Genomic DNA, 23,882 nt, shown 5'->3' with positions numbered 1-23,882 from the left:
CAGCCAAAAGAACTCATAAAGTATCAAACTCTATGGGCAGGTCTCACCAAACAGAAGCAAGATTTTAAAGTGCATTTTAAAAGATGAATTCTTGCCCATCCTGCCCCACATTTCTCAGGGAAATAAAAGCAGAAGTCCTAAAAACAGCCAGACGGAAATAGAGTGTCTGCACAGCTTTGAGTCCAGGGCACTGGAAGGTAATTTCTGATTGTGAAGTCCTCTCTTCTTCTTTTTCTCTAGAACCCTCAAGACTTTACTGATGAACACTCAGAAGATAAAGAGTTACAACAACTAAACTAAGACATTAAAAGGAAAATACCAGACGCTACTCCGCAGGTTGCCTTAACTGCCAATTAATGGATACATTTAAATCCTCCTGAATCAACACAACAACCAGGTAATTTTATATCTAAAAGTATTTGACAAATACAGGTGTTTACATGATGATGAATGTGTACATGTTTGTCAAGTTTTCTTAAAATTGGAAACCTTTAATAATGTCAATGCATGAACTTATTTGGAATAAAAATTAAAATACAAGCTGTACTAATGGTGTCAGGAAAACCATTAACTTCTTCATTAAACACACATACACATACACACACACACACGCAGCACAGAAATAAAATACAAATGGTCTTATTTATTTTACCTGGAGTGTAAAATGAGATTTAAATATAGAAAGATGGAAATAATAATCTTAATATCAAGAATACTCATTAAATAAGATATAGTCTATGTCACATTAGCATTCCCAATGCATAATTTCCAAACAAAAAATATCAGTGAATGCACAAATAAGAGTACATAGCAGTAGCAAAGAAGATTAAAATCTATGATCCTATATCAATTTAATACTGGGTTTTGTTTAGTTTTTGTTTTGTTTTTTTAAACAGGTGAGGGGATGTTGAAAATTGAAGCCATAATTGTCACAATATGAAACTTTTACTTTTAATAATTAGACAATGAAAAATTAAATTTGTGAGAATTTAATGTTATCTCTACTTGTCACAATTTAAGTATTTCAAATGGAACCTTTTATTTGGATATGTGTGCTTTTAACATCACCATGTCTTATATTTAGGAATAATATTCATAGAAAATCAATTGCATTTGCCTGTGATTTAAAAAAATTACAAATTTCATTTCAAATGTCAAAACTTAAGGGTGCCTGGGTGGCTCAGTTGGTCCAACTCTTGATTTCAGCTCAGGGTTCTGGAATGTAGCCCCCCATCAGGCTCCAGGCTGGAGTTTGGAGTCTGCTTGAGATTTTGAGAGTCTGTTCGCTCGCTCTCGCTCTCTCTCTCTCTCTCTCTCTCTCTCTCTCAATCCCCTTTCTTCCCTGCTTGTGTGCTCTCTAAAGTAAAAACTAAAAAAATTTTTTTTCAAAACTCAGATACCAGATAATGTATTCAAGTCAAGTGTTAGTTTTCTTTTATAGCCGCCTATTGTGGTATAATTATCTATAGAACCAGGCAAGGACATGGCTCCAATATTTTATTTTAGCTACAGTTATATACTCTAGATACCTAAGAAAGTATGCCCTGGCTATTTTTGAAGAACATCATCTGATGACCACTTCTTTTTTTTTTTTTTTACTATTTTTGTATCGAATAGTATTCAAGAAAATGTATGTAAAAACTTCTAATACACTGTGCAAAGTCCGAAATGACATATATATGGGTTAAAATATCTGCACACTTGTGTACGATCAAAATGTCCTTTAAGAGACAAACATTTAGCAAATGAGAAATACAAAGCATCTATGCCTTCACATAATACACGTCAGACTATTTTATTTGTTGGAGATAGAGGATTTGCCATGATTAAGTATTCTAAGGTTCAATTTTCTGTAACGAGGATAGGAAACCCCAATTTTTAGAGAAGGCTGTCCAAAAATGTTACAGGGATAAGACAAAATCAATGGTCTGGGACTGAAAATAATCATCCCTTCCCTCCTCCCCTAGGTAGCAAAGAAGAAACACAAGCCATGGACAACCTCACCTCTGTGGCTGGGAATGGCAGCCTGTGCACCAGAGATTACAAAATCACCCAGGTCCTCTTCCCGCTCCTCTATACCGTCCTCTTTTTTGTTGGACTCATCATAAACAGCCTGGCAATGAGGATTTTCTTTCAAATCCGCAGTAAATCCAACTTTATTATTTTTCTTAAGAACACAGTCATTTCTGATCTTCTCATGATTCTGACTTTTCCATTCAAAATCCTCAGTGATACCAAGCTGGGAACAGGACCACTGAGAACCTTTGTATGCCAAGTGACCTCTGTCATATTTTATTTTACAATGTACATTAGTATTTCATTCCTGGGACTGATAACTATTGATCGTTACCAGAAAACCACCAGGCCATTTAAGACATCCAATCCCAACAATCTCTTGGGGGCTAAGATTCTCTCCGTTGTAATCTGGGCATTCATGTTCTTGATCTCTTTGCCCAACATGATTCTGACCAACAGGAGGCCAAGAGAAAAGAATGTGAAGAAATGCTCGTTCCTCAAATCGGAGTTTGGTCTGGTCTGGCATGAAATAGTCAATTACATCTGTCAAGTCATTTTCTGGATTAATTTTTTAATTGTCATTGTATGTTACACACTTATTACAAAAGAACTGTACAGGTCATATGTCAGAACAAGGGGTGTAGGCAAAGTCCCTAAGAAGAAGGTAAACATCAAAGTTTTCATTATCATTGCTGTCTTTTTTATTTGTTTTGTTCCTTTCCATTTTGCCCGCATTCCCTATACCCTGAGCCAGACCCGTGATGTCTTTGACTGCTCTGCTGAAAATACTCTGTTCTACGTTAAAGAGAGCACCCTTTGGTTAACTTCCTTAAATGCATGCCTGGATCCATTCATCTACTTTTTCCTTTGCAAGTCCTTCAAAAACTCCTTAATGAGTATGCTGAAGTGCCCCAATTCTGCAACATCTCTATCTCAAGAAAACAGGAAAAAAGAACAGGATGGTGGTGACCCAAGTGAAGAGACTCCAATGTAAACCAAATGAGGTAATATTTCAATCTGTAAGTGGTTGGAATACACAAAAGGAAAACACTGTGTAAAAATACTGACTAAACAGTAAGCTGAGTCCATAACAATGACTCTTTAAACAAGTAGTAGAAAACTACAGAAGTAATTTTCATTTACTTTTCCAGTATGAAAAAGCTACCTTAAAATACAGAAAAGAAACCTAACATATAGATATGGGTAGCAAAACAAACTGTATCGAATCACCACGGTATAAGCCAAACTACAGAGAACTCATGATTTGTAGAGTTTTGGCAAAATGGGTAACCATATAATATCTACTGTAATCCTTTAAATATGTTACTGAGCACAATGTTATTATCAAGTTATAGTCAACTAAGGAAGAATGATAAATCTGATAAAAAAATCTTCTGACCAAAAATTATACTAAGATGTATATACATCCGAGACCGTAACCAAATGTTCATCTACTGTGATACTCATTATAAAGATTTAAGTGGGACACACAAAGAATAGTTACTACTAACTTCTAATTATTAGCAAAAATCTTAGGAAAGTTAAACTGATTGAAATGGTAATTGGACTGATTTTTTTTAATTTTCATTAAGAAGATAGAGGTTTAAAAATACCTTTCCAATAAAGGAGCAGAAATAGCAAAGTTATTAAAATGGTTACTTTTATGACATTCTAAAACCAAAAAATCCTGAGTATTTCCTTAATACTAGAGAAACCAGTTTTATTAATATTTTGACAACTTTACTCAGTACAGTACCATCACTGCCACTTACCTTTATTAACTAGCTTCTAGAAATTAAGTGCTACTTGGGTTAATGAATATTTCCTTTAATGAGAAAAACAAATGTGATTATGTGGTTGCAAATCATAACTAGTAACAGAAAAGTAGTTAAAATGTTTGTAATTACTGGTTTGCCATTTGTGTGTAAAAAAAATGTATATTAAACTCTAAATCACACTTTGTTGGAATTTCTTTGTTCAAAGACATTAGATACTATGCCTCACCTCTTACATACTACTACATCAAACAGCAAACCCACTTAATAAAGGGTAACTGACAACACTATTTTATGAGATGTTATTGGGCAGTCTCTTCTGAAGGTAACCTATCACATGAATTAGTCCATAAGTAAATGAAATAATAGATCAGATTGATAACGTACTGATTGTACATAAGCCACAGTCCTTTTTTTTTAATTTTTTAAATGTTTACTTATTTTTGAGACAGACACACACACACACACACACACACACACACACACACACAAAATGCAAGTGAAATAATAGATCAGATTGATAACGTACTGATTGTACATAAGCCACAGTCCTTTTTTTTAAATTTTTTAAATGTTTACTTATTTTTGAGACAGACACACACACACACACACACACACACACAAAATGCAAGTGGGAGAAGGGCAGAAAGAGAGGAAGACATATAATCCGAAGCAGGCTCCAGGTTCTGAGCTGTCAGCATACAGCCAGACGTGGGGCTCGAACACATGAACCGTGTGAGATCAAGACCTGAGCTGAAGACGGACACTCAACCAACTGACCCAGCCAGGCACCCCTTCACAGTCGTTATTTTTAACATAAACAAAATATATAACACACTTGGAAGCTGATATCATTTATGTCAATTGTTTATGACCCTCAGGGATGATTCTCAAACATAAGGCAATATCAAAATTGATGGGAGAGGAAATAAAAGTGAAGTTCAGTGTAAGGAAGGTCACTGAACTTCAGTATTCATCAATTTTATCTACATCCTCCAAGTTCTGCTGAGCTACATTCCAGTATCGAAGTCACTTAACTTCCTAAATGCTATCTACTCTCAAGTGGCCGCTTTTACTTGCATGGCACCGATGTCCACAAGCACTGATGACACTGGAGATGCACCAAGAGAAGATGCCTATTCCACATACTACTAGTCCACATTCCCGCCACACAGGCTAACGCAATTCACCCTAATATCACATGCATAAGGGTGCACGTTCTGTAAGAACAGCCCGAGAGCTGAGCTGGAAAGAACCTGGAGATCAGTTAATCTGATCTTCTCATTTTGTATTTGGGAAAAATGGAAGGCAGACCCACCGTCCAAGTCAGGGGGTAGAGGGCGGGTTAAAACTGACACCGAGGTACCATGACCCCATGAGCTGCTGGGAGAAGGCAGAGCGGACAAAGACTTTCCCAAATAAACTTTCCCTTTGGATTAATTTAATTTACTGAAATGACATTTTTGACAAGAGAAAGAAAGCAGGAACACAAATAGTATTATAGAATTTTTATAAAAGAACTGTCAAGTGTTTGGAATCATTTATGTTTTTATATATAATATGAAAAATTTACATTAAAATCTTAAGTCACATTTTGTTGGGAATCCCTTATTCAAAAACCTTAGCATACGCTCCTGCACTGGACATCAAAATGAATCCATTCAAGACAGACTGAGAGATATGTGTTTATAGAACACTCATGATACAGAGGACATGTCACTATTTTTACATGTCACTAGGAATTTTAATATACATAATAAATCCCAGATTTTATAATAAAAAAAAAAAAAAAAGGAAAGCCAAGTTTTGTACTCTCGGGTCCAGAAGTTGTAAAGTTCAGAAGATGAGACCAACAAAATGTAGTCTTGCCCAAAGCCTTAGTAGCTAACAAGTCCTAAGGCTGCCGGTTAGTGGCAGTTTCTGGCAGTGGGTTTTATAGAAACAGTCTAAAGCAGGTGTGGCAAACTTTAGTCTAAACCGAACCCACCACCTGAGACCTAAGAACGGTTTTCACATTTTCAAATAACAGGAAGAAAATAAGAAGAATAAAATTTCATATTGTATTAAAGTTCTATGAAATTCAAGTTTCAGTGTCCCTAGTAAGGTTTATTAGAACACAGTCAAACCCCCTCACGTTTTATCCAAGGTTGCTTTCCTGCTGCAACGACAGGGTTGAATAATTGTGATGAAGACTGCATGGCTGTAAAACCTAAATATTTACTACGAGCCCAGAGCCCCCTTGGAACGGTTCCTTTGTCCTCCTCTCTCTCTATTCCTCCCCCATTGACAAGGACACTCGTACACTCTTTCTTACAGGTGAACACTGAAAAAAAAATTCTATAAGAAAGGGAGAAATGAAAATTGACAATCCCTGGACTAGAACTCTGAAAACAGGGAGAAAATACACAGAAAAAGAACCCTCTATCCATGCATCTAGTTATTTCAGAAAACAACTACAGATTCCAGTGCCTGATCTATGTGATCACTATTGATTGGTAATGCCCAAAATGAGAATACACTGATGCCAGTTGGAATTAAATATGTAGAAATACACTTACGAGTCAATAAATAGAAACAGCCTGACTTTTTAAACGGGAAAAGAATATAAAAAATTAATTTCCAGGAGAAATACAAATAGACACTAAAAATATGAAAAAATCTGTACCCTCACTAATAAGCAAATAAATTTACATTAAAATTACATGGATTTTTTTTCATCTTTAAGTTTAGATTTGATTTAAAAGATTTTTCTAACAGTATTAGAAGAATCCCACTCAAGGAGACTGTAAATTGGTATAATCTTCCTGGAAAGCTATTTGAAAATATCATTCAACATTTTGATGCAGAGCTTTGGTCCAGCAATCCCACCTCTAGGAAACTTACTACCAATATGTTGGAATTGAACGAAAATATACAGACATATGTGTGTCCTACAGTACTGTGCCTAATAGAGACACTTTTTGAGAAAAAAAAAAAAGCCAATCAGTAAATTCCTTAACTAAACTATGGTAACTTTACATAGTATAATTTTTTATTTATTTTTTATTAGTTAGGGGTGCCTGGGTAGCTTAGCTGGTTAAGCATCCAACTCTTGATTTCTGCTCAGGTCGTCATCTCATGGTTCATGAGTTCGTGCCCTGCTTCAGGCTCCCACAGACAACAAGGAGTTTGCTTGGGACTCCCTCTCTCTGCCTCTCTACTTCTCTCCCAAAATAAATAAACTTTAAAAAAAAAAATAGGTAAATTGGGGCACCTGAGTGGCTCAGTCAGTTAAGCATCTCACTCTTGATTTCAGCTCAGTTCATGATCCCAGGGTCTTAGGATCTAGCCCCACCTTCAGGCTCCCTGCTGACAGCATGGAGCCGGCTTGAGATTTTATCTGTCCTTTTCTCTCTTTCTCTCTCTGCCCCTCCCCAGCTCATGCAAGCAGAGGCACACGCTCTCTCTCAAAATAAGCATAAAAAAAAAAATAGGCAAATCTTCATGTACTATCATGAAAGGAAACAAAGATCTGATATATCAATAAATATAAATATATGCTTCCACACATGATGGTATGTTCATGCAAGGGGGTAATTCTCACTTTCGACTATGCACATGACTATATTTGAACTCCTCAAACTTGTATTGTTTCATATTATAATAAAAATATGAAACTGATATGAACATGTTTCAGGTACTACTATGAACTTATCGCCTGTTTCCAGTTATCTGTAGAGGTTTTCTATACTGGCTCTATTTATAGACACTTCTACATTTAATGTTAAACTGCACAACTTATTTTAACTTATTATTTCCACTTTCAGTTCATCCAGTGGGGAATTTTTTAAACAATTTTCTATCATCTGAGAACGTACCATGCTATGTCTGATGGAAAGTACAGGCTCTTGTAAGAGTTCCCACTTTGACTTTCATTCCAAATGAAAATAAATGCTTCCTCATCTTTTCAGATTTTATATGGTACTGCTTAGCCACATCAACAGAAACCTTTAGACTATTAATTCTGATCCAAAAGAGAATCCCAAAAGAGACTACAGATGGAAAAAATAGTTTAGTGCCATTTGGCAGGCTTCTAATTATATCTTCTTTAATTCTTTTGCTGATCATACTACTTGGAACCAATTTATGTTTTCAGCCAGATACCTCACAGTAAGGAAAAAAGTTTCACAAATCCATTAAACTTTAAAGTTGATTGTTATTCCTCACTCATCAATCAGTAATACCCAACTGAAAAACTACAATCTAGTAAACAATTCTAGTTCACCCTATCCATGATTGCTGACAGCTGGGAGCATGAGGCAGGTTCTGAGTATGGCCTCTGAACCAGACTATGTGGGTTTGAAGTGGGCTTGGGCTGTATGATTTTCACCAAACTGCTTAACTGCTGTGCCTCAATTTTCTTATCTGTAAAATGGGATCAATCTCTGAGGATTTTTCTAAGAATTAAATAAGATCACATTATCACTTTGAGCAGTATAATCACTAGCTATACTTATTTTATTGGTTTTGACTATGTCCTCAGCAAGTCTGATAAGATTTTAAATTCAATTTATTCCCATTTTGGCAAGCTTCTGATTTATGGAACCTTTCATTTCATCTTCGATTCTTCCCGCCTGTCTTTTCTGATCTATCACCAAAGGTATTCTACTTTTAGCTTCATTTAATAAGAAACACATGAACACCTACAACCTAACATACATTATTCTATACACTTGGTGGAACTTCACTCATTTCATTTCCTTAACATTCCAACAAAGCAAATACTATTATTTATTTTCATTGTAAAGAGGAGACAACGGTTTCATAGAGAACATAAAATATCATGCCCAAAGTCACAAGAAAAATAGAGCTATAAGAAATTGAAACCAGGCACTCTGGTTCCTGAGAGAGTGCTCCTCTCAGTCAGGCCATCAAGGACCAAAGACACACACCCCTGCCCCCTGGGCACCAGCACTAGGGTAAATCAAAGAAAAGTCAACGACTTCATACTAAACACATGGGCATATAGGAATGTGTGATCTGTTGGAATATTTAGTATGGTCAAACATTTTGAAACTTGCCACATTTAAAAGAATACACTTCCAGAACTCTAGAAATGGGCAGGGTTAAGTCAGTTCCCCTTTTCAGAGTTTCCCACACTTCGACATTTTGAAAGTTGACCAAAGTGTGATTTCCAGTTTTCTAATTATGCAATTATTTTGTACAGCATTTCCCCGTTTAAACTTAAACTATTCCAAACCTCCATCTAGATAATGATTTTGGAGATTTCAGGAAATGTATACTTCATTATGTAGGTCACATCTCTCTACATAAAAAGTAAAACCAGTTGGTTATTTTTCCTATACTGAAGTAAAAAGCATAAAGGTGTATATTTAAATTATGTTCTATCATATAAATGAAATCCAGAATCTGTATCTTCAAGAAATAATTTATTTGAGTCAAACTTACATGTTGTAAATTGTGCCATGATTAGGCAGTTCCAACAAAATTATCCAGCATCCTACTGCCTCATATTTTCAAATGTCCAGTGGGACATGAAATTTTTATTCTTAGAATCCCAAACCAAGTCATCCCCAAATTGTTATTCAATCTAATCCCACAGTCTGGTCCAACTCTGTGGTGAAATGTGCAGGAGAAACTATGAAGTGAAACTCACCATGGAGAACTCAACATTCCCCTCATAAGGTCCACTAATTTCCTCTTTCCCTTTACCTATCTGGCAGGGACACACTTCTGTTCATGGACAACAACGGTCTCTGAACAAAGCAGCAATTACACCCTTTCAAACTTGAAGACATTTAAATGATAAATTGTATACACCTTGCCCAAGGTTGATAAAATTCCTGAGTCTTCCACATTCCACATACGTTAAACAGAGAGATTTCGAAAGATGATTTCCAATGAGCGAAATAGTATACCTCCATTTAAATCTGCACTTCACTCACCAATGCAGTATGGGGTGAACATTTTTTAGTGCTTCCTATATACCCAGCATAATTCTATATATTCGTTTTGTCTTCTCAATAACATATGAGGTAATATACTATCATTAAACCCATTACACAGATGAGGAAACGGAGAGAGCTATGAAATAATTTGTCTATTACCTAGTACTCAGTATTTGCTGGATCTGTGATTCTAACCACCCCCTCCAAAAAAAAAAAAAAAAAAAAATCTGGGTCTAATAGCCCTGAACTGTTAGAAAATATATCACTCTGTCTCTCTGAGATAAAAGACCAAAAAACTAAGGTACATGTAAAATTAAACAGGCCGGCCAACTGTACACAAATTTCTGGGAAAAGCAGTCTGTAAGTGAGCAGATGATGATTCTAATTTTAAAGTCAACTCTTGCTCTTCTGTGTGGTTGTAACCTGGGGCTAATTTATTGTTCTGCCACCTACTATAAAATACAAGAGGTACTCGAAAATTTCGCTGACCATGTAGACGGCAAAGATAAACTGCCAGAACGTTATTAGATGAGAGAATATAAAGAGAACGGCCTCTAAACTAATTCATTTAAGTCACAGTAGGTTAACATCACCTAAGTTTGAAATAAACGAGCTTTCCTATTAGATAATTTGCAAAGGTTTGAATATGAAGAGGTTCTAATTGATTACATTACACACGTGAAAATGAGGAAGGAAACCCAGCATAAGAAAGCAGAACAACACTTGCTTCACATGCTCTTCATGGACTGTACTGATGGCTGCCTCAATCAGAAGACACTGAGCGCAGTGTCCTTCCAAACACAGGTGAATTTCAACTTTTCTTATGGGCGGGCTTGCTTATGAAAGACAGAATATATTCAAGGGGGGAAAACACTTTACGGTAAACATTCTAGAAACCATAGATTAAGAGCATAAGGAATGATATAATGTACAGCAAGCTGACATGAATTTTTACTTCTTAAATGGGTCTTGCTTCATTGCCATGTTCAAAGCAGCACTTGTGAAGGAGGTAGAACCTGTTATTTGGATTTCAAAAGGGTGTAGAAGTAATGGTACTGTGACAAGTACCAAAAATGTAGTACACGTTTGAAAAAATTTGTAGCCAGAAACATGTGCCTTTTCAACTCATCTACTGAATGGGCTGAATAAATATAAGGTGTTAATAGGCTATATACCTAAAGCCTGTTTTTATTTTATTTTATTTTTTAACGTTTATTTATTTTTGAGACAGAGAGAGACTGAGCATGAACAGGGGAGGAGCAGAGAGAGAGGGAGACACAGAATCGGAAGCAGGCTCCAGGCTCTGAGCTGTCAGCACAGAGCCCGATGCGGGGCTCGAACTCACAGACCGCGAGATTGTGACCTGAGCCAAAGTTGGCCACTTAACCGACCAAGCCACCCAGGCGGCCCCCTAAAGCCTGTTTTTAAAAGTAGCACTTGGAAATCATGACTTCTTATTTGATTTTGTGTGTGTGTTTCTTTATAACAGCTGACCCTGGAAACCATGAACACCACAGTGATAAAGGGCTTCAATGGGACTGAGCGGTGCCCCAGGGACACACGGATAACACAGCTGGTGTTCCCAGTCATCTACACCATCGTTTTCTTCACAGGCATCCTGCTGAACACCTTGGCCCTGTGGGTGTTCATTCACATCCCCAGCTCCTCCACCTTCATTGTCTACCTCAAAAATACTTTGGTGGCCGACTTGATAATGACCTTCATGCTTCCATTTAAAATCCTCTCTGACTCACACCTCGGACCCTGGCAACTCAGGGCCTTTGTGTGTCGTTTCTCTGCGGTCATCTTTTACGAGGCCATGTATGTGGGTATCACACTGCTAGGCTTCATAGCCTTTGATAGATTCCTGAAGATCATCAGACCCTTTGGAAAATATTTTGTACAAAAACCTGCTTTTGCGAAAATGATCTCGACCTTTGTCTGGCTCTTTTTGTTCCTCATCTCTCTGCCGAATATAATCTTGAGCAATAAGGAAGCAACACCATCATCTGTGAAAAAGTGCGCCTCCTTAAAGGATCCGCTGGGGTTGAAATGGCATCAAGTGGTGAACTACATATCCCAGTTCATTTTCTGGACTGTTTTTGTCCTAATGCTTCTGTTTTATGTGGTGATTGCAAAAAAAGTATACAACTCTTACAGAAAGGCCAGAAGTAAGGACAGCAAACACAACACAAAGCTGGAAGGTAAAGTGTTTGTCGTTGTGGCTGTATTCTTTGTGTGTTTTGCTCCATTTCATTTTGCCAGAGTTCCCTACACTCACAGTCAAACTAACAATAAGACTGACTGCAGGCTGCAAAATCAATTGTTTATAGCTAAAGAAACAACCCTCTTTTTGGCAGCAACTAACATTTGCATGGATCCCATAATATACATATTCTTATGTAAAAAATTCACAGAAAGGCTACCATGTATGAGAGGGAGGAAGATCATGTCATCAACCCAAGAAAATCGTACTATCCAGACAGACAATATAACCCTAGGCTGATAACTTTATTCTGGTTACCTAATATTTAATAGGTAAAATTTCAAAAGTCAATTTGGAAAGAAAGTTTAAGCAAGGAAAAAAGGATGGAGCAAATGCTTTTTATTATCCTGGTGTACAGAAAGGATTCTATAAATTTTAATTGCACATAGATCAATTCATAAGCAGAGTGAAGTATCAGTGAGAGAAATGCAACAGAAAGCAAGTGGCCACTAGAGGTCACCTTTTTGCAAACACTCACTGAGATTTTGGAGAAGATATGGATAAACTTGTATTACTAAACACCTCCTTCCAGAACACCTTCTCACATTCTCTGACACACATAATTCAAACAACACTACTGCTTCTGTATCCCACAAGTATTGATACTTCCTGGTTTAAAATCAAAGCAAAAAACTTGAGAGTCCTTTGATGAAAGCTGAAGCCACTGGGTACGAAACATCAGGGGAATTGAAGTAGGTCAGAAACCCTGAGAAAGCCTGGATGAAGGAGTTCCTCCTTATTAATTGTCAAGAGCCTCTTCCAGTATTAAGAGTGCTGACATTGTTTCAGTATTCCATATGTATCATTAGACCATTAAGCCACATAAAATATTGTACTATTGTACTATGCATTCATCTTACGTGTGTATAATTTAAGGGCAAGAATACCGTACTGATTGATATTCTTTGGAATTCTCCCTCCGCCCAGCCAACACTCTAATGGTGGCTGAATATGCCACCAACACAGCAAAACCTTTCTGGGCCACAACCTCTATTCTCCTGCTTCACGCCTCTGGTTCAAAGCAACTACTTCCCCCACTGTTTGGTTATGCATTAGGGCTTTCATTGCAGATTTCCCTTTGCTAGTTACCTATATTCATGACTGAATCCCCCAAAGAGGGTCAGGATTCTTTAAGAAAGACATGTTTTGAAGACAGAAAACATGTCAGGTTTTCTTGGTATCTCCCAAATTACTCCCTGCAGACTGTGAATTACAAATGTTTTCAATAGAGGGGCACCTGGGCGGCTCAGGTGGTTAAGAGTCCAGCTTTGGCTCAAGTCATGATCTCATGGTTCATGGGTTCGAGCCCCACACTGGGCTCTGTGCTGACAGTGCAGAGCCTGCAGCCTGCTTCAGATTGTGTCTCTCTTTCTGCTCCTACCTCGCTCGTGGTCTTGCTCTCAAAAATAAACATTTTTTAAATTTTTGAAAAAACAAATGTTTTAAATAGAATATGTCATCATTGTGCCATTCTTTGTACATTTATAGATAGAAATGCTGACACACACTGAAAAGCATCCATATTGGGAAGTTTTTCAAAGGACGATAACCTATTAGTAATTATTCACCCCCCACATTTCCTCCTGAAATCTTTTGTGGTTGAAAAAACTAAAATGTGGTTATCTAGAATTACGGATGCAGATTTGTATCTTCTAGAGAAAATGCACAAAGGGGTAGTCATGCTCTGTAAATGCACCCTTGGCTCCAACAGGATCACTCTAAGGTTAAACCCAGACCTCTTCTCATGCTCCAAAAAGCCCTCAAGGCCCTGGAACTTATCCACCTTTCTGGCCTTATTGATTCCTGAAACCTTACACTCTTATATACATTTGTAACTCTCAGAACATACCTTGCTCCATTTTGCCCCTGTGCCACAGCACACGTAAATTTTCCTCTGATTCACCAGGAAAACTCTTACCTGTTCTTGAAAACTAAGATGCCATAAGTTGGTCCATGCAATCTCATCTGGCCAAACTCCCACCACCATCTCAAACCCAATCACCTCCTCATCCATATGTTGTCACACCTCAATTACTGTACTTACCACACTGCTTTGTAATGACTTGCCCACACATGTACCTACTCTTTTAATAAACTATGTATACATTTGACAGCTGGGATTGTGTCTTATTGAGCCATCAATAAATATTTGATAAAATAACCCAAAATGGTTTTATTTTCACATACTCGAAAAGCAAAGAGGAAGACACTTCTCAGTATTTTTATTTTTCCAAATATGATATAAATTGACTGAATACTCAAGCTTTTCTTAGTTGCCTTCCTATAGCATGTACACAGGAGCCTAGGAAGTGGGATGTTTTGGGGTTCACTAGTAAATGAACATGAAGGAAGCAGGATTACTAAACAGTACGTGTATAGCTTTGGGGCTAATGTCTATCAACATTTCAGTTTTAAAGTTACAGACAAAATGCTTTAGCTATGGGCTGTTGGCTTTGGTTAAGTAAAATTTTTAACGGTAGCATATTACAATCTCCAAAACTCCTTTAGAAAATACTCTTAATGTTTGATTTTCATTCTCTCAAATAAAATAACTAAATCATAATAACTTACAGATGTTACCAAATCTACATTACCTTTACTGAGTACATTACACGATCACATGTGGACTCTAATAATGTATTATAAGTAACTGCATCTTGATACTACATACAATTTTTAGAAAGATCTTTCAGGATAAAATTTCAAAATTATGGCTTCCCTAAATACAAATATTTAATTCTACTATAATAACATTATAGTCAAAAGCTGGGTACCTGATGCGCAGAATGAAATAATCTACAAAGAACTTGGAAGACAGGCATATTAGAGTCACCTTTAAATCACACTCACAGGGGCACCTGGGTGGCTCAGCTGGTTAAGCATCCAACTTCAACTCAGGTCATGATCTCACCATTCGTGGGTTCAAGCCCCAGGTCAGGCTCTGTGCTGACAGGTTGTAGCCTGAAGCCTGCTTTGGACTCTGTGTCTCCTCTCTCTCTGCCTCTCCCTGCCTTGTTCTCTCTCTTTCTCTCTCAAAAATAAATAAACATTAAAAAAAAAATAGTCACAAAATACAAAGCAACTATTTGAAAAGAAATTCCCAAACTAGCAATCACAAATACCAAATTCTAGAATACTTACAGAATGAGATGCTCTACCATAGCCATTAATGACAGAAAAAAGAGCAAAAAGAAAAAAAAGTAAGTAGTGAGCTTTAACATAATATGTGAGCTCACATCACAAACAAGGGCTTCTGTAAAAAGTTAAATGTAACTACTTTTACTGGACGTCAGTAATATGGACATACGACTCATGTGTTACATCAGTAGTTCTTAAACTGCACCGGGTATCAGAACCAGCCAGAGGGATTCTTAACACACAGATTGCTAGGCGCGCCCCCAGAGTTTCTGATTCAGTAGGTCTGGTGTGAGGCCTGAGAATAAGTTTCCAGTGGATACTGATACTATTGGTCTGGAGCACACATTAATAACTATTGTGCTAAATGTTCCTTGAGGTTCATGTTGCCTTAAACACTGATTCACAGCACAGCCCTCTTGGACATGAACGCACAGGAGTGGCATCTGTCAACAAGACATCGACAAAATTGTCATTAAGAGAGCAGATATAAGGCTACAGGTAATGGGGGAGGATGTGGCTACCTGAAAAGTCGTGCCCAACTTATGGGGGCCTCTACTACTCAGTGGCAACTGTTGTCACAGGAGGGACTGGAGGCCCAGTGTTGCCGGCCCAGTGTAGCAAGAGCAGAAGAATGGACATCAGTGGCAACAAGAGCAGCACACAGTACTATTTATTATGTACGAAGCAAGAGCTATCATTAGACTGTCCCATTTAATAATCCCAGCAAGTCTATAAAGTGCGATAGTTATCTTCGTTTTAAAAATAGAGAAGGTGAGAAACAGAGAAGTTAAGCAACTCGCATGGGGGTCACACAGCTTATACGGAACAGGACTAGGACTATAATTCACTCTTGCTTCTGAGCCCATATTCTTACCCACTATATTTACCATCTCAGATAGTCTAATGTTCTCAAGAGAAATAATAAACCCAGTCTCCTACATTTCCTGCTCTTTTCAAAACTTCCGCAGCCACCTCCACACTCCTTGACCCTGCAAAAACAATACATTCATGTGTGGGCCATAACTAGCCCAGATGCTGCCAGGTAATTAGCCCTGACCTAGAAGTGATCAAGAACTTCCCAGGACCTTACACAGACAGTCTGCAGTCATTACTCAATGCTTGCTATGTGCCAGGTGCTATGCTATGTGCTTTGTAAAGATTATCACTTTCCCACTTCAACCCTATGAGGTAGATACCAAAGGGTTTTCTGTTGAGAATGAGATAAAAAAAAAAAAAAATTTGAGACACAAAGCAAGAAGACACCTTGCCCATGGTGCGCATGACCTGCCAGCAAGCAGAGGCAGAACTGTGGCCAAGATCCAGGCAGGCGGCTCAGGCACAAGGCCTCCATGGCTCTGCTACACCATCAGGACAAGCTAAATATCACACCCTAGCGGTGAGGATGGTAACGAGGTGGCTCCTGAAGAGGACGGGGGAGGTCTCAACACAAATGCTTCCGCAACTTTAGGGGTTTGAGTGGTTCAGTCCCACTAGCACCTGTGGCACTTGAGAATTTTTGAGAGAAGTAAAATCCCAAAGAGTGGGTTCACTGATTCACTGGGTCAGTCATTCCTTCATTGTATACTTCAGTGCAGGGTCCTTTACCTTTCTGGAAGCACACAACAGTCAGGCACACAACCCACAATGAAGCCGAATGTGGAAGCCGTATGAGAGACATGATTAATTCACCGTAAAAATGGAGAGGAAAAGGTAGCTAATTCCAAATGGTGAAACTGAGGAAGGGCTTGGATGAGATGACACCGTGACCAGGATCTTGAAGGAGAAAATAGCATTCAAAAAGGAACATCTCTACACCCCAAGCAGTTTGGAGGAAGGCTCAGCTAGGGGTGGGGACAGTGCTATAGTCGGAGCACAAGGGGCCATGGGGGCCAGAGGCTGCAGCAGGTGAACGTAGAAGATGAGCCTAGGGATGGAGCACAGGATCCTACAGAAGAGCGCTCTGGTGTCGTGCTGTACTATGTGGACTTCTTTACAAGACACGGAAGGTTTCGGAAGAGAAGAACTACATGCTCTTTGCTGGTGCTTTAGGAAAATCAATTTACCAGTACTGGTAGGATGATTACAGATTGAAGGAAGAGCAATCTGTCCTTTAATTGAGGACAGATCAATTTAAAAAAGTCTTCTATCTATACAGGCAAGAACCGAGGGGGGGAAAACTGACATGGACCTTAGAGACATTTTCAGAGAGAGGTTTTGAGTCCAAGACCATCTGAGAGTAGGGGGATTATATGTAAAATGTACTCATTAATAGCAGTATGTATTTTCAGTGGGACCCATAATCCCCACCCTACCCCCTTCCAATTGAGATTCATTGCTCTGAAGATAGTTAGGTTGAGTGAGGTGTTGGATTCTAAAGGAAATACAAGAAGCAGACTCTGGGTATGATGAATTTAACGTGTCAGAGATCAGGGTCAATAAATTTAGCCAGTGGGGGCAAGATATGGATCCACAGCTCTGAAAACATGGCTAGATTAGAAGGCCAGGGGATATCTTTTTGAGACAGTGATGGAAAGAATGAGTTGAGCACCCCGGGGGCCATGCTACACAAGTGTTATATACAGAACAGACAGAAGACATGCCAGAATGGGGAGTTTAGAGGGTGTAAGGTGGAGGGTGAATTAAAAGGAGCAACAAGGGATCCAGTATACTGGAAATCAAGGAACAAGAGAGATTCAAGGAGGGAGTAATAGTCAACAACATCAAACGCTCTGGAAAGACCAAACATGATGAATCTGTATGGATGAGGTCAGTGATTAACACTGAGAAGGAGGTGGGGTAGAGCCAAATTTGTAATGGACAGTGAGGGAGCAACACTCATCTTGCCATAAAGGACAAGTCAGTTTGCAAGAGTTCCAAGGAGGAAAAAACAACAGCTGTTACTCTAGTTCGGCTTTCTCCAAGGATTTATAAGAACAGTAGAGTGGCCCCTTCCTCTGCAGTGCAGACTGACTGTGTTCCATGTGAAACAGCAAACATAGCAGAAGGCCAAACACATGCTAGGTATAACCAGGCAACCAAGAGAATCCAGCTTCAGCCAGAAAATGGGTACGCTATTTCAGACATTAACATTACCTGGGTTTCTGATTCCTAGCAACCCCACCCACTCTAGTATAAAGTATGTGTAGAGAAAAGCACAGAAGATGGGGGGGGGGGGGGGGAGGGAAAGACACCAAGTGATAGGAATGGGAGTTGAGAACGCAGGGAATGGCTATAAAAGAGAAAAAAAGAATAGAGAAGAGAAAGGAAACAGAATTTAACACTTAAAGTAAGGAGGTAAACTAGTTAAAAAAAAAAAATCCTGTGACAAAAATGTGAATTTTTGCCACTTCTGTAATAAAACCCAAATTCAAAAATGTAACATCTTGGGGTATAGTAATTAAAATGTGTATCTTTATTTTAAAAGTCAGTGTAAACACTACATGCTTATATCTGATTATACTTAGTGGCATTCATCATGAACAATTTTAGCTAATGCATATCTGAATATTTCTACAGCTTTTTAAAAATACTGGCTTTGTGCATTAAAATTTACATCATATAGACATATAACACTCAACACTTTTTATCCTTCTTACTCGACTTAACTCTGTAACTAAAATTTCCTGCAACCAAAAATGCCTAAACTGCAAGTAAATGAAGCATTAACCCAAACATGGTAAGCCTCCTGAGACCAGCTCTTTTCCCCTCCAACAAATACTGGTCTCAGCTTTTACACTTTCCCACAGTGTCAGACAGGCTACATAAGCTATTCTAATTTCCTCCTTTTCAGAAGACAAGACAGTCAAGAAAGAATATAATGAGTGTTTCAAGTAATGATCAGCTCATCATTAAAGGAAAACCAGGAGCTTTCTAGGGGCAACTAAAACATTATGGACCTACTCTGACTTCTTAGTTGAGGAATGTTTTCAATTTTTGATCATTCCAAATTTACATTCAGACACTCCCATTCATTCACTTACTCACTTGGCCTCCTGGAGGGAGAAACAGAGGACGAAGACAGGAAAAAAGAAGCTACTGTTTACTAATACCAACCAAGGTATAAATAATGTAGGAATTATCCTGTATATGATCTCATTTAATATTTAGTATATTACACAGTAGCCATCCCGAACCTTATTTTCCAGAAGAAGAAACAGATTCAGCTATGTTAATTGTTTGTCCCAAGTAAAAAAAGGTATGAACTGGAGGGGCAGAAATCCACATTCCAGTCTGTATGACCCTATAGTTACTAGCCTCTGGTTATGACCCAACACTGCCTCAAGCAAAATTTCCAAAACTAAGTAGCACAGCACACGGGAGAGGATCAATAAGAGGTCAGGAGTCATATGCAGGCATATCTCCACACTCAATCTCCAAACCATCTCTTCCCTCTAATCAACCATTACACATGAAGTTCTCATACCAGAAAAAGGTAGGTGCTTTATTTAAAGCAGACTTGATAGATACAAATCATTTCAAATGACAGATTAAACACAGTAATTCAAGCATAGGGACCTAAAGATACCAATCTCGGCAAGGGAACATTAAAGGGTTTGTAATAATTATACTCCGCAAAAAAATCTCAACTACTGGATGTGAGCCACAATTAGAGTGACTTTTGTGTACAGAGAGATCGAACAGTAAGATCTGCTGAAGATTTTACTACAATCCTTGTTGTATGTTCTGGCTCCATGGAAAAGATATGGGCAAGACAGAGCAATTTGAGCCATGTTTCCATTAAATCTCTGCCTCTTTTTGTTCTGTAATGAGTTAGTGTATTACAAAAGACTAGCAGGCCCTTTACATGGAAAGAAAAAAATCATATGGAAGGGAGAAATGACTAGAAGGCCAAGATAAGCCTTGGTAATACATTTCCCAATGTCTCCCACTAAAAAGGTGGTAAGTAGGAATAGGGTAAAGGATTCTTTCTAGGATTTAGAAAAACTTATCAATAATGTTACCTAATTTTCATTCCTTCTAAGATTCTAGAAACACATTCTTTCCTTGCATGCTTCTGTCTCTTTAGACTATATTTTGAAAAATCAGTAAGGTTATGGGAATTCTCATCTAAAATTCTGTTAACTAAACCAGAATCCTCCTTTTATAGAACAATGAAACCAAAAAAGTTGAAAAAGTCATCCTGTGTCCCCCCCCAAAAAACAGAGTATGGATCGACCGATTTGGGTTCATGCTCCATGAACCAAATCTATGTCCAAAACAAGATTCTAGATATTCCTATATAAATTCAAAATTCCAAACTCCAATATAGACTTTAGGCTAATACTTCCAAACTACCTCAAAAACATGTGAAAGCAGCCCCTACTGCATATCTCACAGAATGGAGTCTAGCAAATACAGAACAAACCTATTTTCAAAATCCAAGGGGACTTTATTAAAAAGCAAAAGAGCAGAGAGATTGTTCTAAAGATTAAAAATCTAAAAAGACAGTAAAACCCAGGCACCTGGGTGGCTCAGTAGCTTGAGCATCTGTATCTGGATTTCAGGTCAGGTCATGATACCAGGGTCATGGGAGAGATCACTCCTCCTCCCCCAACACCCCTCTCTGTCAGGCTCCACACTGAGGGTAGAGCCTACTTAAGCCTCTCTCTCTCTCTATCCCCCTCTCTGCCTTTCCCAGGCTCATGTGTGCTCTCTCTAAAGTAATTTTTTTTTTTAGTTTTCCAAAAATAAAATAAAGTAGGGGTGCCTGGGTGTCTCAGTCAGTTAAGCATCTCACCCTTGGTTTAGGTCAGATTTCATCAGGTCATGATTTCTTGGTTCATGAGTCCGAGCCCCACATGGAGCCACACTGGGCTCTTTGCTGACAGTTCAGAGCCTTCTTGGGATTCTTGGTCTCTCCTCCTCTCTGTCCCTCCCCAGCTCACTCACTCTCACTCACGCTCTCTCTCACTCTTTCTCAAAATAGATAAACTTAAAAAACAAGGTCATAAATAAATAAAGACCCTAAAACCAAATGCAAGGTGTGACCAGCGATTGCAAGCCACATCAAAAAAATTAAAAGGGTATTAAAATTAAAAGGGAAATTGCAAAATTTTAATGCAGACAGTATATTTTAAAATATTTTGCTTCAACATTAATCTCGACTGATAATAGCACTGTGATTGGGCAGGAGAATATCTTTGTTTTCAGGAAATATGCTGAAGCAGTTAAGGGCAAAGCATTCGTCACACTGACTATAATTTCAAACAGGTCCACCAAACATATTGGGGATGGGCGGGGGAATGTGAAACAGGTGAACAATATGTGAGTTGAGATGAAATCTATTTGAACCATTATTTCAATTTGTCTGTAGGTTTAGCATCTTTAAAAATCATATTAGAAAATGGGATGCCTGGGTGGCTTAGTGGGTTAAGCGACTGACTCCTCATTTCATCTCAGGTCGTGATCTCACAGTTCCTGAGATGGAGTCCCATGCTGGGCTCTGCACTGACAGTGCAAACCTGCTTGGGACTCTCTCTCTCTCACCCTCTCTCTGCCCCTCCCCTGCTTGCTCTCCTTCTCTAAATAAATAAATAAATAAATAAATAAATAAATAAATAAATATTTAAAAAATAATACAAGAAGAAAAAACAATCATCTTTAGTTAAAAAAAAAAATGAAAAAAAACCCACATTTTTTAAAACATTGTGGTGGTCAAGAAACACAAACACATCCCAGGATGTCGTCCCGTATTCAAAATAAATTTGGGGTTTGTAAAGGCTAAAACAATGTTATTAAAAGAGCTTCCCTACATTTAATAGGACCTTCCAATGAAGCAGCAAGATAATTATGGTTATAAAGTCTCCTGTGGCTTTTATGAAATAAGAGACTTGCTATAAAAATCAGCAGAAAAAAAATTATGCAGGTTAACCTCTCGGTGATTTGAACAGTAATAAAGTTATGGGCTGTTTTTTAGCTGCTCTTTTCATCAAAGCTATTACACTTTTTTCGTGACTAAACGTGTACTATTTCCCTCTCTGAATGTTAAGTAAGACCAGTGTGAACGAGTCCCAACTTGAGATTGGCATGATACGCTTTAGGACACATACGTAAAGGCTGCCTCACGCTAACTTCTTCATTACTAGACTTAGTCTGTATCACTGGCCAGAGCTTCTAAATAGTACCATCTGACTGTTATGTTACTAAGGGAGGGGAAAGCCTATGCCATACGGCCCCAGCCCAGCTCCAGAAGAGAAAGGGTCGCCTACCTCAAGTGGACAACGGGGACCCCAGCTCCCTTCCTCCTCTGTGAGCTTTTTATAAAAATCCCATGTGCAAAGTCAAGGTATCTCATCGTTACAGGGAAAACCTGAGGTCCTTACACAGGAAAAAGATTTTTCTTTAACATAAAAAGTTAATGTTGTTAGTTGGCCCTAATAGGACAAAGTCAACCTGGGTAAAAATGTATTAAAACTTAAGGTAGATAACAGAACTGCCTTTAGGCCTTTAACAGACACTTAGGAAGTATTTGTCCAGATAAAATCCCTAATATGATTGCACACACATGACTGGAAAGTTGGGACGATAATCCCCAGAATGTGCAAAGAAGGCCTTTGCTCAACACATTTTTAAGGAGGCTACAAGGGATACACTCTCTTTGAATTGATGCTGTTAAGACTTGGCAGCTGGTTATTTTTATAGTTGGATTGATTTCATATCATTGATTACTTAAGTCTCACAGCAACAAATGGCAATGAACTCAACCCAAGAAGGGCAAATCTCTCCAACTAAAAGGTCTCCAAGTGTAACCTTTCTCCACAGGATGCAGTAAACTTGCTTTAAATGTAAAAAAGCAAAAATCCACAGAGAAGTATAAACTGGCATAAAGCAGAGTCAAACCTAATGCAGGACTATTTCTAAATCTGGCAACATCTTTTAAGATTGAGCCACTATTAGGTTGCCTAATTTTTGTTCACAGACTTTCCCTAGGGCGGTCTACTCATCTATAACTTAATCCACCCTAAAGAGAATGGAATGGAGAACCATTTAAATTGTAGTTGTCTGTTTTTGTTTGTTTAGGAACAGGCAATAGAAGAAACAGAATTCTGAATTTTTGACAATTCAACTACTAATATTATTTATTTATTTGAGAGACAGAGACAGAGCGTGAGCAGGGGAGGGGCAGACAGAGGGAGACACAGAATCTTTGGCAGACTCCAGGCTCTGAGCTGTCAACACAGAGCCCGATTTTGCAGGGCTTGAACTCACAAACTGCGGGGATCCAACTCAAAAACCTTAAGATCACGACCTGAGCCAAAGTCTGCTGCTTAACTGACTGAGCCACCCAGGCGCCCTCAACTATTAGTATTTAAATTAAACACATTTTTGTTTTTCTGTACTAACACAGAAAGAAAACCAAATAGAACATGCACATATACATACATACATATACATATATATATATACACACACACACACACACAGATATATAGATATAGATGTAGATATATAGTTTAAAATAATAAAACTTAAAAATAAATTAGTACATAAAGTTACTACACAAATTAGTACATAAATATATATATTTTAAAATAAAATTTAAAATAAAATATATTATATATATATAAATAATTTCCTTAAGGTGTAAGTAAACACTAATATCTATTATTGACATATGACTTCAAAAAGATTGCACATTTAATATTTTCATTTATCTTCACCCATGATAGTAACAGGTTTTAATTCCATCTGGTGAAATTTCATTTATTTACTTATTTGTTTGCTGCAAAACCTTGCAAT

At 38.0% G+C, this 23,882-nt stretch overlaps 3 protein-coding genes across 10 annotated transcripts in view; 2 read left to right on the top strand and 1 right to left on the bottom strand.

The window, feature by feature from the left end:
* The window catches only part of P2RY12 (purinergic receptor P2Y12), a 46,171-nt gene extending 42,198 nt beyond the window's left edge, over positions 1–3,973 (top strand). For all 5 annotated transcript variants that reach the window (XM_058730238.1, XM_058730235.1, XM_058730239.1 and 2 more), the window contains 2 exons: positions 241–397; positions 1,968–3,973. In XM_058730238.1, coding sequence (XP_058586221.1) covers positions 1,991–3,010 — 1,020 coding nt within the window. In that variant the 5' untranslated portion in view covers positions 241–397; positions 1,968–1,990 and the 3' untranslated portion in view covers positions 3,011–3,973. The remainder of the gene's footprint in view (positions 1–240; positions 398–1,967) is intronic.
* MED12L (mediator complex subunit 12L) overlaps positions 1–23,882 on the bottom strand; it is a 332,574-nt gene that overhangs the window by 89,375 nt on the left and 219,317 nt on the right. The window lies entirely within an intron of this gene.
* P2RY13 (purinergic receptor P2Y13) lies at positions 10,409–14,166 on the top strand. The gene is made up of 2 exons (XM_058730226.1): positions 10,409–10,543; positions 11,229–14,166. Exons 1-2 carry the CDS (start codon positions 10,424–10,426, stop codon positions 12,243–12,245), a joined length of 1,137 nt encoding a protein of 378 aa, XP_058586209.1. The 5' UTR covers positions 10,409–10,423; the 3' UTR covers positions 12,246–14,166.

The sequence above is a fragment of the Neofelis nebulosa genome, chromosome 5 (assembly GCF_028018385.1).
Source record: "Neofelis nebulosa isolate mNeoNeb1 chromosome 5, mNeoNeb1.pri, whole genome shotgun sequence".
Classification (NCBI taxonomy): Eukaryota; Metazoa; Chordata; class Mammalia; order Carnivora; family Felidae; genus Neofelis; species Neofelis nebulosa.
The sequence above is the reverse complement of the archived record's forward strand: the minus strand, read 5'-3'. Positions and strand labels throughout refer to the sequence as shown.

Coding starts and splice junctions, on each gene's coding strand:
- P2RY13 (XM_058730226.1), top strand. CDS start 10,424: ATGAGGAAGGAAACCCAGCATAAGAAAGCAGAACAACACTTGCTTCAC. Junction 10,544..11,228: donor CAGTGTCCTTCCAAACACAG/GTGAATTTCAAC, acceptor TCTTTATAACAG/CTGACCCTGGAAACCATGAA.